Source organism: Macaca nemestrina, chromosome 14, assembly GCF_043159975.1.
Source record: "Macaca nemestrina isolate mMacNem1 chromosome 14, mMacNem.hap1, whole genome shotgun sequence".
Classification (NCBI taxonomy): Eukaryota; Metazoa; Chordata; class Mammalia; order Primates; family Cercopithecidae; genus Macaca; species Macaca nemestrina.
Window position 1 is genome coordinate 34,991,802 of NC_092138.1, and position 13,862 is coordinate 35,005,663.

The window sequence follows — 13,862 nt, forward strand, 5'->3', positions numbered from 1 at the left end:
TAGAGAAAAAGACAGAAGCAACCTAGGAAACTAAATTAACTGTTACTGCCTTGCTTTCACAGAGTTACCCCCAAGGACTAAGATTAATAGGTTACTTTGCTTACATACACTATTTGGACCAAAGTCTTATTCTGGCCAACTTCATAATAAAATGGTAATGGAAAAGACAAAAAGAAGTAAATGACTGAAGAAAATATTAAATAGCAAACATACCCAGCTGTTAAAGAGATGGCTGCAAAGCCAAAAAAAGTTCCAAAATATTTGAGGAATTCCCGAGACCACGCGATCTGCATAGCCATTTGTCTTTCCCTCATTTCACTCTGCATGATGAGCTGCCTTTCCAGCTGAGGACAAAACAAAAGACAAAGTGAAGTTACTCATCATTGGAATCTGAACAAATAGTAATCTGTTTTTCCAGCGGATTCATTCTTCAATTGCTTTATTTCATGTTTTTTCAAAAAAATCTCAACAGACTTTGACTAAAGTTCCTCTGGACAGCTCTCACCAACTGTCACCTTGGCAGTGAAATCTTCCTGGAATAAATACAGAATAAATATCAATATTCCATTTTTACACCCTGAGGTCTTGACTGCCTGTGGTCTGGAGCTTTAGCCAAGCCTCAAATAAATGTCCAGCTTTTCCTATTGCATGTGTGGAAAGATCTATGGGTCGTTAAATGTAGATACATCTTACTGGCCTTTATTTCCACTTGCATGGAAATCTGCCTTCCAAATCCACTCCAAACTGAAATTTATTTGGAGTATTTATTTGGTCCATATCATACCACAATATGATAGTAGATGGGTGTTGTTGTTTTGAGACATCTTTTCCTTTGCCACATTTTTCTAACCTCAAGTTCTTCACCACTTTGTTCAGTGCCTTTCACCGCTTTGAACAGAAGGCAGATGGCTCAGAACACAGGAGATGAATTTCTAAATGGATTTTTAGAAAATACTCAGGAGAAGCAACTGTCTGTAAACCCAAGCCCATTATTTGAAGAGAGTTATATTCTTGACAGAGAAAAGTGTTGTTGGCATTGTTGTTGTTGTTTTAATTCTAAAATCTTGGCACTACATGTCATTAGCCAAGCTAGAGGGCAGTACACAGGGAGTTCATGATGCAAGGAAGAGGAGAGGAAGGTGATTTAGTTTCCCCTCCATGCCCTCTTTCTACTGAGGGGAGTAGCTGGGAGGGGCAAGTGATAGTTTAGATGTAAAGATGGGGCTTGGCTCCTTGGCCTAATTTGGGAAGTTAAATCCCCAGAAGATACGAAGGAAGCCTCAGTTGGGTTTGGGAATCCCTAAACAGAGAAGACTTGTGGCCTTGCTTCCTGTAGATAATTCTGGAAGGGAGCAGCTACAGCAGAGCAGAAATGGTTTCAGGGCAGACCTCGCAGAGAGCACACCTAAGAGAGGCCACTTCCATCTCCCTCAGCAGCCAAGGGGTGTGGAGGAAGTCTGCAAGGTTCTCACATCAGCTGAAGAGGGGCACAGAGGGTAGCTATGGATCGAGAGCAGGGGGACTACCAAAGAGTCCAAAACCTAGAGCCAGGGGACCCCGTAACAGACACTTTAGGAGTGAACATAAGCCAGTGGTTGGGTGGGGAAGGCCACTGGATCCCAGAGGATCAGCAGCATCCGAGAGTGCTTTTCTGCTGTTGTTTTCTGTTCGATCAACCTGGACAGCACCACATGATGTTCCCTAAGGGCATGAGGCCGTGTTCCAGGCTGGCATAACCATCATCCCCATACTCTCAGGTGCTGCTGAGCCTCTGGGATCCAGTGGCCTTCCCCGCTCAGCCACTGGCTTACATTCACTCCCAAGTGTCTGTTGTGGGGTCCCCGGCCCAAGGTTTTGGACTCCAGTAGGCTACCAGCTCTCAGTCTGCAGCCACCTTCTCTGCCCCTCTCCAGCTGAGGTGAGAACCTTGCAGACTTTCTTCAGACCCCTCAGCCACTAAGGGAGATGGAAGTGGCCTCTCTTAGGCATGCTCTCTGTGAGGTCTGCTCTGAAACCCTTTCTGCTCCGCAGTATCTGCTCCCTCCCAACATTCTCCACAGGAAGCAGGGCCATAATTCTCTGTCTGGGGATCCCCAAATGCATCTGGCTAGATGTGCCTTCCCTGATGCTGGTGCCACCTGAGATCACCTGCACCCAAGTCTAGGTCATACCAAGGAAAAGATGAACGGAGAAGGAGAGGAGGAAAGCTGAATTCAACTATTTTCTCCCAAAGAACCGAGTTTTAAACTACAAATAATTGAGTAACTTTGACTTGTCAAAATTGAATTTGCTGTCACCAAGAGAAATTGAGGTTCATTTTGAGTTCAATTAGCAATAAAAAATAGATGTGTTTTTGCACAAGATTAGTGTGTGAAATTCATCCTTGCTACATTACTTATTTACAAAACTTACATACTGATTCATCATATCCCCCAAAGTGATGTAAATGCAGCAATTAATTATTTGTGTTTTTATCAAAAGGCAGTAAACAAGAAATAGAGGAGTCCAGAGTAGTTCTAAACTTTTGCTGCACACCATGAGCATCTGGGAAGCTTTTCAAAGTTCTAGTACCCAGACCTACACCCCAGACCAACTAAATCAGGTGAGATCAATTCAGTCAGGATCTGGAGGTAAAATCAGGCATCAGTATTTTCTAACGGTTTCCAGATAGTTCTCGTGTGCTGCTGGGACTGAGAACCATCACCATAAATGAAAGACTCATAGCTTATGCTTTTTTCCCACGAAAGATCAACGTGAGATATCAGTCTGAAAGATATCACCTGGGAACTCTCAAAAGATTGTGAGCAGAGGGCTTTCAGGGTGGTGGAGTTAATCTGTATGGTACTATGGTGGTGGATACATGACACTCTGCATTTGTCAAAACTCATAAAACTTTACAGCACAGCGTGAACCTTAGCGCATACAAATTTTACAAATCAGCCAAAAGGGCAAGGGATGCACAAGATGGAATGGGGACTGTGACAAAATAATCTGACTGTACTACAAATGTATGGCACAATCTCACTGAAGGGTTGGGGGAAAATAACTGATCTAACTTTGGAAAATGGTATTTTGACTAAAAACTGTAAAACTAAAGACAGAAAGAACTATACATAAACACTGTACTCTAGTGAGTACAACTGTCTCTCACAAGTTACAGATTAACAATTCTGAAACCACTTTACATGTTTACTGGAGGTGAGCAACAAGTAAATTGACAGCAGATGGTGGAAGTCAGGTTTCTTATTATTAAACAGGGAGATAACAAACAAGCAAGAGGAAAAGACTAGAATGAACCATGTGGCGCTGGATTAGAGCCAATAACATCAGTATGAACTCATGCTTAGTGCTTGATATAGAGATAGACAAAGATGAAATTATAGATATGCATATCTATATGCATGCATGGATTAGGCATTCATGGCTTAGTGTAAGTACATACGTTTTCTCAGCTCTGTCCACTGACAGGGAATAGAGGCAATAACCTCTTGCAAACAAGCATACCTAACACCCAGAAACACCCAGACATGATTTCTACTCTCCAAAAAAATAAATAAACCAGGGCTCCTTGGAGAAATAGCTGGCCTAGGACTGGGGCAAGAAATGTATAAGAGGAGCCTACAGCATCTTATAGTGCCAGAAAGTCAAGAGATACTAAAATAATAATAATGATGATGGAGTATGTCAAAAGGACACGGGGGTCAATCTGAAAGAGCTACTAATGTCCAAAGCTGGAACAATTTTATGAGCAAAATAAATAACATAGTATTGGATTATAACCTAAAGTATAAAATAAATATCCACGAGTCTATACTAATATAAATGGAGAAGAGACAAATATCCTGTACAGAAGAATTCCAACTCATTTACATAGATACTCCTCCTCGCTCTTCAAAGAAGTGGAGCTTAACTCCCACCCCTTGATCTTGGGCTTTGCTTAGTTACTTGCTTCCAATGCAAACAGTATGAAAGGCAGGGTGAGGGATGACGAAGCTAAAGAGACAAGAAGACTAAATGTAACGTGGCATCCTGGATGAGATTCTGGGACAGAAAGGGAACATTAGAGACAAACAAATGAAATCTGAATGTGGGATGTATTGAATAGTAATGGATCAATGTTCGCTTCTTAGTTGTGGCAAATGTGCCATGGTAATAGTCAGATGTTAACAGCAGGGCACAATGAATGTAGGGTATTTGGGAATTCTATATGCCTTTTCTATAAATCTAAAACTAGTCTCAAATTTAAGTATATTTAAAAAACTAGTTATGAACAAATATTATATTCTGAGTCTGCTCCCTTACTGTTAAGAATGAAGGCAATCATGTCCATCTTTCATAAATAAATTATAAAAATCAGCAAGATTGTGTATCTGTGATAAACTATGAGCCTAGAGTGAGAAAAAATTCCATGCAGACTCTCTCCATGAGTAAAACATTCTAATGAAAGATATTTTGATCTGTAATGTTAATTATCCATTAAAATGTTATTAACTACCCTATATTTCATAAGATTATGTTTAAAGTCATAGGTCTATATCTGTATACATCTTAAAAGTCAAATTAATAAACTAGACTACCAAATTTTTCAATAGCCATAAAGGGATAAATGAATTAATGCAATTATCAATTTACCAAGAATTGGCATCCTTTAACTATGTGTACATTCATTTTCAACCTTCCTTCTCAATTACTGACACTAAAAACAGCAAATAAAAGCAAAACAGAACATGTACAGCAAGTTCTCTTAATGGTTGTTAACTCAAATCCTAAATACAAAATTCTTTATCCTATTTTAAAAGAAATGTAGACCTTTTATAATAATAATTTTCTTATCTCTGGACTTTTTGATACTGCTTTACAGAATAATTTGAAATCAAAATGTTCCTGATTATAACTTCACACTCTGAGGATTTTACAGGCTTATCTGATGCTAGTTTAACAATTAGAGAACCACAATTAATTTTAAAGAGAGCACATAAGACCCTCCACAAACTAGGCATTGAAAGAACATATCTCAAAATAATAAAAGCCATCTATGACAAACCCACAGCCAACATCACTGAATGGGAAAAAGCTGGAAGCATTCCCCTTGAAAACTAGAACAAAACAAGGATGTCCACTCTCACCACTCCTATTCAATTTAGTATTGGAAGTCCTAGCCAGAGCAATCAGGCAAGAGAAAGAAATAAAAGGCATCCAAATGGAAAAAGAAGGCAAATGATCCCTCCTCATTGAATATTATTCTACACTAGGAAAACCTAAAGACTCCGCCAAAAGGCTCCTAGCCCTAACAGACCTAATAAACAACTTCAGCAAAGTTTGAAGATACAAAATCAACATACAAAAATTAGTAGCATTTCTACACACCAGTAATGGTCATGCTGAGAGCCAAACCAAGAATGCAATCCCATTTACAACAGACAGACAGACAGACAGACACAGACACAGACACAGACACACACACACACACACACACACACACACACACACACCCCTAGGATGAAAGAAATCAGAGACAGCACAAATAAATGAAAGAACATTCCATGCTCATGAATTGGAAGAATCAATATTGTTAAAATGGCCATACTGCCTAAAGCAAAATACAGATTCAATGCTATTCCTATCAAACAACCAGTATCATTCTTTACAGAACTAGAAAAAAAACTTTTCTAAAATTCATATAGAACCAAAAAGTCCAAATAGGTAAAGCAATCCTAAGCAAAAAGAACAAAGCCAGAGACATCACACTACCTCACTTTATACTATAAGGCTATAATAACCAAAACAGCATGGTACTAGTACAAAAGCAGAAACATATGCCAATGGAAAAGAATAGAGAACTCATAAATAAAGCCACATACCTACAACCATCTGACCTTTAACAAAGTTGACAAAAATAAGCAACAGGGAAAGGACTCCCTATTTAATAAATGGTGCTGGGATAACTTGCCAGCATATGCAGAAGAATGAAAATGGACCCTACCTATCACCATATACAAAACTTAACTCAAAATGGATTAAAGACTTAAGTGGAAAACCTTAAACTATGAAAATCCTAGAATAAAACCTGAAATAAACCATTCTGGACATTGGTCTTGGCAAAGAATTTATGACTATGTCCTCAAAAGCAATGACAACAAGAACAAAAATTGACAAATGTTACCTAATTAAACTAAAGAGCTTCTGCACAACAACAACAAAACTAGCAACAGAGTAAACAAACAATTTATAGAATGGAAGAAAATATTTGCAAATTATGTATCTGACAAAGGTCTAGTATCCAGAATCTATAAGGAACTTAAACAACTCAATAAACAAAAACCAAATAATCCCATTAAAAAGTGGGCAAAGGACATGAACAGACACTTCTCAAAAGAAGACATACACTTGGTCAACAAGCATATGAAAAAATGTTCAACATCAATAATCAGAAAAAAGCGAATCAAAACTACAATGAGATACCATCTCACACCAGTCAGAATGGCTATTAAAAAGATAAGAAATAACGATGCTGGCAAGGCTGCAGAGAAGAGGGAACACTTACACACTGTTGGTGGGAATGTAAATTAATTCAGTCACTGTGGAAAGCAGTTTAGAGACTTAAAACAGAATGACCATTTGACCCAGCAATCCCATTACTGGGTATATATCCAAAAGAAAATAAACAATTTGACAAAAAAGACATGTCTACTCATATTTTCATCTCAGCACTATTCACAATAGCAAAGACATGGAATCAACCTAGCTGCCCATCAATGGTGGATTGACGAAAGAAAATGTGGTAAATATACATCATGGAATACTACGCAGCCATAAAAAGGAATTAAATCATATCCTTTGCAGCCATCTGGATGCAACTGGAGGCCATTATCCTAAGTGAATTAACAAAGGAACAGGAAGCCAAATAACTCAAGTTCTCAATGTAAGTGGCAACTAAGCACTGGGTAACTATAGACATAAAGAGACAACAATAGACACCAGGGACTACGAGAAGGGGTAGAGGGGGAGGGGAGCAAGGGATGAAAAACTCCCTATTGGGTTCCATGCTCACCACTTGGGTGATGGAATCATTCATACCCCAAACCTCAGCATCACACATAATAAACCTGTACCCCCTGAACCTAAAACAAAAGTTGAAATGATAAAAAATAAAGATACCAAAACAGATATATAGACCAATGGAACAGAACAGAGGCCTCAGAAATAATGCCACACATCTACAACTATCTGATCTTTGACAAACCTGACAAAAACAAGAAATGAGGAAAGGATTCCCTATTCAATAAATGGTGCTGGGAAAACTGGCTAGCCATATGCAGAAAACTAAAACTGGAGCCCTTCCTTACACCTTATGCAAAAATTCACTCAAGATGGATTAAAGACTTAAACGTAAGACCTAAAACCATAAAAACCCTAGAAGAAAACCTAGGCAATACCATTCATGACATACGTATGGGCAAAGACTTCATGACTGAAACACCAAAAGCAATGGCAACAAAAGTCAACATTGACAAATGGGATCCAATTAAACTAAAGAGCTTCTGCACGGCAAAAGAAACTGTCATCAGAGTGAACAGGCAACCTACAGAATGGGAGAAAAATTTTGCAATCTAACCATCTGACAAAGGGCTAACATCCAGAATTTACAAAGAACTTAAATTTACAAGAAAAAAAGAACTCCACCAAAAAGTGGGCGAATAGACACTTCTCAAAAGAAGACATGTATGCAGCCAACAAACATATGAAAAAATGCTCATCATCACTGGTCATCAGAGAAATGCAAATCCAAACCACAGTGAGATACCATCTCACGCCAGTTAGAATGGCGACCATTAAAAAGTCAGGAAACAACAGATGCTGGAGAGGATGTGGAGAAATAGGAATGCGTTTACACTGTTGGTGGGAGTGTAGACTAGTTCAACCATTGCGGAAGACAGTGTAGAGATTCCTCAAAAATCTCGAACCAGAAATACCACTTGACCCAGCAATCCCATTACTGGGTATATACCCAAAGGATTATAAATTACTATAAAGACACATGCACACATATGTTTATTGCAGCACTGTTCACAATAGCAAAGATTTGAAACCAACCCAAATGCCCATCAATGATAGACTGGCTAAAGAAAATGTGGTACATATACACAATGGAATACTGTGCAGCCATTAAAAAAAGGATGAATTCATGTCCTTTGCAGGGACATGGATGAAGCTGGAAATCATCATTCTCAGCAAACTAACATAGGAACAGAAAACCAAACACCGCATGTTCTCACTCATATGTGGGAGTTGAACAATGAGAATACATGGACAGGGGAACATCACACACCAGGGCCTGTCGGGGGCTGGGGGGCTAGGGGAGGGATAGCATTAGGAGAAATACCTGATGTAGGTAACATGTTGATGGGTGCAGCAAACCATCATGGCACATGCATACCTACGTAACAAACCTGCACATTCTGCACATGTATCCCAGAATTTAAAGTATAATAAAAAATAAAAATAAAAAACATAAAAGGAAGCTAGCATATTAGAAATAATTGTACATAGGAGGAACCACATTCTAAACACATTCATAAAACTCTTATATCAGCTCTTTCCTGTATATTTTCATTCTTCAATTTATTTGTTTAAAAAATATGAAGAACAGCCATAAAATTACTGACCTCAGTAATTTGTCAATCTGTTGAGTTTCCAAAGGGGCAATTATGTAAAGGTCCACAGACTATTTAATATAATTTTCCCCTTAATACAATAATAAAGTTATTAAATTTCATTTGGACACACAAAACATTGTATAACACATTATCCTATAAATTATTCTTATTGCAGTTTTAATTTCATATTTATTGGAGTCTTCCCTATTTTTGAGAAATAATTAGGCCAACTCTGAGAAACAAATCAGTTTACTACTGTGTTTTGGTTTCCATTGACATTTTAATTTATGCACAATAAATTCACATGATAGAAAAGTTTTGTTTTTATTTGCTTAATTGGGCAATGCCAAAAAGTTATTCCACATGTTCTGCCACAAAAGAGGTCACGTAGACCTGTTTTTTGTTTTGTTTTTATCCAAAATGAGAATATTTTATATTTATCTATGCCTTTGTTAAATTAATAGAAACATATTTAATACCTTCTAAACCAAAAGAAAATCGATGTTTCAGGTAAAAACAAAACATAAACTAACATTGTTAAAACAAAGCAGCCATAATGAAAGCTGTGGCAAGTGGCATTTAACCTTAACTTGCTCTACAGATAAGTTAAATGTTCAATGTCCAGTCTAGGAAGAATCTCAGTGAGGAAATAAGTAGTAATTTGAAGTTCTTTTTGCCTTAAGAAAAAAAGTCCCCCTTTATCAATAACTTATAAAAAATAATTGAATACAAACCAAATTGTAGTATTATTCAGAGGCTTAAAAGCTGTGGTAACAGCATCTTATTATATATCTTCCAATAAAGATTACAACATAATAACTTCCATTCTTACTCATAGATGTAACATCTTATTATAAACAATAAGGTTGCCATATGTAAAAATGAGAATTTCAGTTTAGCAAAATCCCTGTGTTTTAGGCCAAATGCCATATTAAGAGGTAGATTCCAAAATAAATATTTAGACTTTTTCTAAAAAGATCAGAAGATGCCAATAAGTTGAGCAGCTGACAGAACCTAGGAAAGAAACAACAAAAGACCATCCACTTCTGATGTGGTTTGGCTGTGTCCCCATCCAAATCTCAACTTGAATTGTATCTCCCACAATCCTCATGTGTTGTGGGAGGGAACCAGGCGGAAGTAACTGAATCATGGGGGCCAGTGTTTCCCGTGCTATTCTCATGACAGCAGATAAACTCTCACGATATCTGATGGGTTTATCAGGGGTTTCCGCTTTTGCTTCTTCCTCATTTTCTCTTGCCACCACCATGAAAGAAGTGCCTTTTGTCTCCTGCCATGATTCTGAGGCCTCCCCAGCCATGTGGAACTGTAAATCCAGTTAAACCTCTTTTTCTTCCGAGTCTCAGGTATGTCTTTATCAGCAGCGTGATAACGGACTAACACAGCTTCTCAACCATTATCTAAAATCCTTGAAAGTCATAGCTCCTAACAGTGTCTGGTAAGTTATTAGCACTGTTAACTGAAGTTGAAGACAATTCCTGATTGTCTATTGAGTAAAAACAATAAGGGTGTTTTCATTTATCCTGTATTTCCTCATTTCATAGTTTGATAGTTAATATTCCACTATGTCATTCCCAACAGTGCACAAAAGACCTCTATTCTACAATACTTAGGATACCTAAATATTACACTCTATAATAATAGGATACCTAAGAATCTTGGAACCAAGATGTGCTACAAAAAACAATTATCAGAAAATTATTTTTCTTTGTTTTGTTTGTTTGTTTGAGATGGAGTCTCGTTCTGTCTCCCAGGCTGGAGTGCAGTGGCGCAATCTCAGCTCACTGTAACCTCTGCCTCCTGGGTTCAAGCGATTCTCTTGCCTCAGCCTCCGAGTAGCTGGGACTATAGGCATGCACCACCGCGCCCAGCTAATTTTTATATTTTTAGTAGAGACGGGGTTTCACCATGTTGGCCAGGATGGTCCTGATCTTTTGATCTCGTGATCTGCCCACCTCGGTCTCCCAAAGAAAATTCTTAAGAAATTGCAGGATGCTTGATTTTATTACAACAGGTGATGCACTAACAAAAATAATAATATGGCTCACCATGTGCACAGTATATGCAAGTTACATATATTCATATTCCAATATGCCTAGCCTTCCCCCAAACCCTATGAGGTTAGTCTGTGAGTTGCAGACAATGGAATCCATCCTAAACAGTAGTTTAAACAGAACAAGATTGATTGCAGGGTACCTGGCAGCTACAGAATTTCTGGGGGAGCATGGAATTAAGTTTGGATTCTACATTATCAGGAATGATGCAGTCATTCTGGAGAAACGTTCAACCAGAATGTGGGATTCTCTTAGGGGAACTCCATAGTTACTGCCTCCTGCCACAGGTACTCAGGACTAAATACTGAAACGTCACCTCCACCACTTCCAAAATACCAGTCACCTCCGCTACCGTGCTACAAGAAGAGGTAATGTTGTTGTCTCAAAGCTTTTCACTGCCACTTCCACCTCCCAAGTCTCCTTCAGGGGTGCCTACTTGGCAGAACCAGGTCAGATGTAAAACCCAGCTGCGAGGGAGTCTGGAAATTTTCTCTTTGGCTTTCTAGCTTCTGTTGTATAGGCAGGCATGCTATTAGGGAGTTGGAATGGAATCCAATTAGTATTACCTGCCACTGAAGGTATTATCTCAGTTTACAATCGAGGAAACTAGGGATCAGAATTTGAGTGATTTTCCCTGTGGTCACAGTTATTTAGTGACAGATCTGGAATTCAACCAAGGCCTGCCTGCTTCAAAGCCAACCTTTGCCATCTATTTGCAATAATCACATTAATATGGAAAATTGGGGTGGAATGGACAGTGTATGTGACTGCCATCTCAAAATCCTTCACCTTTCTAAATAATTAGTGCAAGAATTATAAAAAGACACATATAATGAGCTCTAAGTTGATCTGGGGTACAGACTGACCCAAATTATTCTGTTTAAATTTCTTTGAAAGAGCCTATACACTCACTGCCTCCAATTTCTCACCAGGATTTTATGCCCCTATCCACTGTAGTGTGTAATTTCAGTGACCACAACTCTCTGAAATTAAGCCTTCCATGGTCCCTGTGACCTCCTTTTCCTTGCTTATCTAATTCCTCAGAGAACTAACTGGGAGAAACCATGACATCCAAATAATGACCACATTCTGTAAACTCAACTTTCTCAACATTTCTTGAGCGATGGCCTTCTCTACTCTGCTGCACAAATGTGGGTCTGGGGCTCTGAACCAAGAGCCCTGGGAGAGATCAGGTCTAGCTTTTGGCTTTGTTATAAGAAAATTAGGCCGAGCACAGTGGTTCATGCCTATAATTCCAGCACTTTGGCTGGCTGAGGCAGAAGGATAGCTTAAGCCCATAAGTTCAAGGCCAGCCTGGGCAACATAGTGAGACTCTGTCTCTAGGAAAAATAAAAATTAGCTGGGCATGGTGGCACACACGTGTAGTCTTGGCTACTTGGGAGGGTGAGGTGGGAAGACCACTTGAGCCTCGGATGTCGAGGCTGCAGTGACACAGCCTGGGTGACCAGAGCGAGGCCCTGTTTCAAAAAAGAAAAAAAAAAAAAAGAATTGTCTATGCTTAAGGTGGGGACAGAACAGGAAGCTAAAGAAGTTCTTCTAAAAGAGCAAATCTTGCTCCCCTCCCATAACTGGAATACAAAGGGAAAAGGCACCTCCTAAGAACAGCCAGGCACTGGAGCCTTCTCCAGAGAGGGTCCCTCTTCAAATCCCGTATTTGTTCACTTTCACCCAGAATGTCCTTCTCATACACATCCTTTTGGTCTTCTCAGTTCCTGATAATATCATCACTTTCTGGGCTCTAACCACCACTTCATGCTGATGACTTCTAAATTCAAATCTCTACCTTAGAACTGTTCTTGGTCGTAGGCTTATATTTCTAACTGTCCTTTGGGATCTCCACTGGGAAATGGAGAGCCAAATCTTATTATAATGTCTCTGAGTAACTCTTGAACCAAGTCTCCTATCTGCAGCCCCTACTCCAGTTCAGACCATCATTACCCATCAATAGAACCACTGAGGTGATCACTAAATTGTGTTTTCTGTTCTTGGTTTCCTCCCCGTCTAATCTACTATTTATACTACTGCCAGATTCCTCTCTCAAAAATGATCTTGTGTTACTTTCCTGCTTAAAAACGTTCAGTGGTTCGTTAGCTCCTAGACAAGACATGGCCTTTACAAATCCCATCCCAACTTAACTCTCTAGCCTCATATCCTGCCAGGCTTTCCCTGGACCCCAGCCTTCAAGCCTCACTGAGGCCACACCTGCTCACTTCTCCACACCTGTTTGCTTATGGAAAGAACACACACTTTAGCGTCACATGAAATTGGGTTCAAATTCTAGTTTTATCATGTGATTGTGGGCAAAGTCCCCAAACTGCTTGAGCTTCAGGACTCATGGGGCAGGTTATTTCCAATGCTAAATAATTTTAGGCAAGACTTTAAGTTAGAAATTTCTCATTTAAGCCCGATTTCAATATAAAAACAAAAGTAGATTATGGAAAATATTCATTATTTAGTTATCCATTTCTGGAAAATAATACTTCCAACATTCATATTCCCATATGATCGCAAAAATAACATCTCATTATTTTAGAAAATAACCATTAATTCCTGAAACTGAAAAAAAAGTCATTATTTTTACATGCTATTATGTTCTGATTTGTATAAATCTAAGATTTCTACAGAAAGGTCAGCTTGACCCAGTTACAACCAACAAATCTTAGATTTGTTGCTATTTAATCCCTGTAGACACTCACCACTCCCCAGCTTCAAAGTAATGCTAAATAAAAACCCAAACTGAATAGCCACAGATAGGGAATGAGAGGTCAAATTCAGAAGCATAAATATAAATGTAATTACAATTCTATACTATAAAACTTTTCTGGTCCTCTTGAATGTTTTTCCTTAATAAGAAAAGACATACATTTTACATTATGAGTTGTTTAGTCACACTGACTTCTTTTGCTGAAACTGAAAGCCTAATTTGATAGTATTGACATGCAAGCTAAGATATGAAGTGTTGAAAACAATAGTGGTTCAGTATGGGCCCCAGGTATGTATGGGGGAGGTGGGGAGGAGCCACAGAAATGACAGGATGGTGGAAAGGAAAATGCATGAGCTTCCAGGAACAATGCAGGCATCTCTGGTTTTCAGTCAGGAGGAAGACAATTAG

At 38.8% G+C, this 13,862-nt stretch overlaps 1 protein-coding gene across 3 annotated transcripts in view; it reads right to left on the minus strand.

Moving 5' to 3' along the window:
* Positions 1 to 13,862, minus strand: part of LOC105491856 (plasminogen receptor with a C-terminal lysine) — a 75,390-nt gene that overhangs the window by 3,474 nt on the left and 58,054 nt on the right. For all 3 annotated transcript variants that reach the window (XM_011758578.2, XM_011758577.2, XM_011758580.2), the window contains exon 4: positions 214 to 344. In XM_011758578.2, the coding sequence (XP_011756880.2) occupies positions 214 to 344 (131 nt within the window). The remainder of the gene's footprint in view (positions 1 to 213; positions 345 to 13,862) is intronic.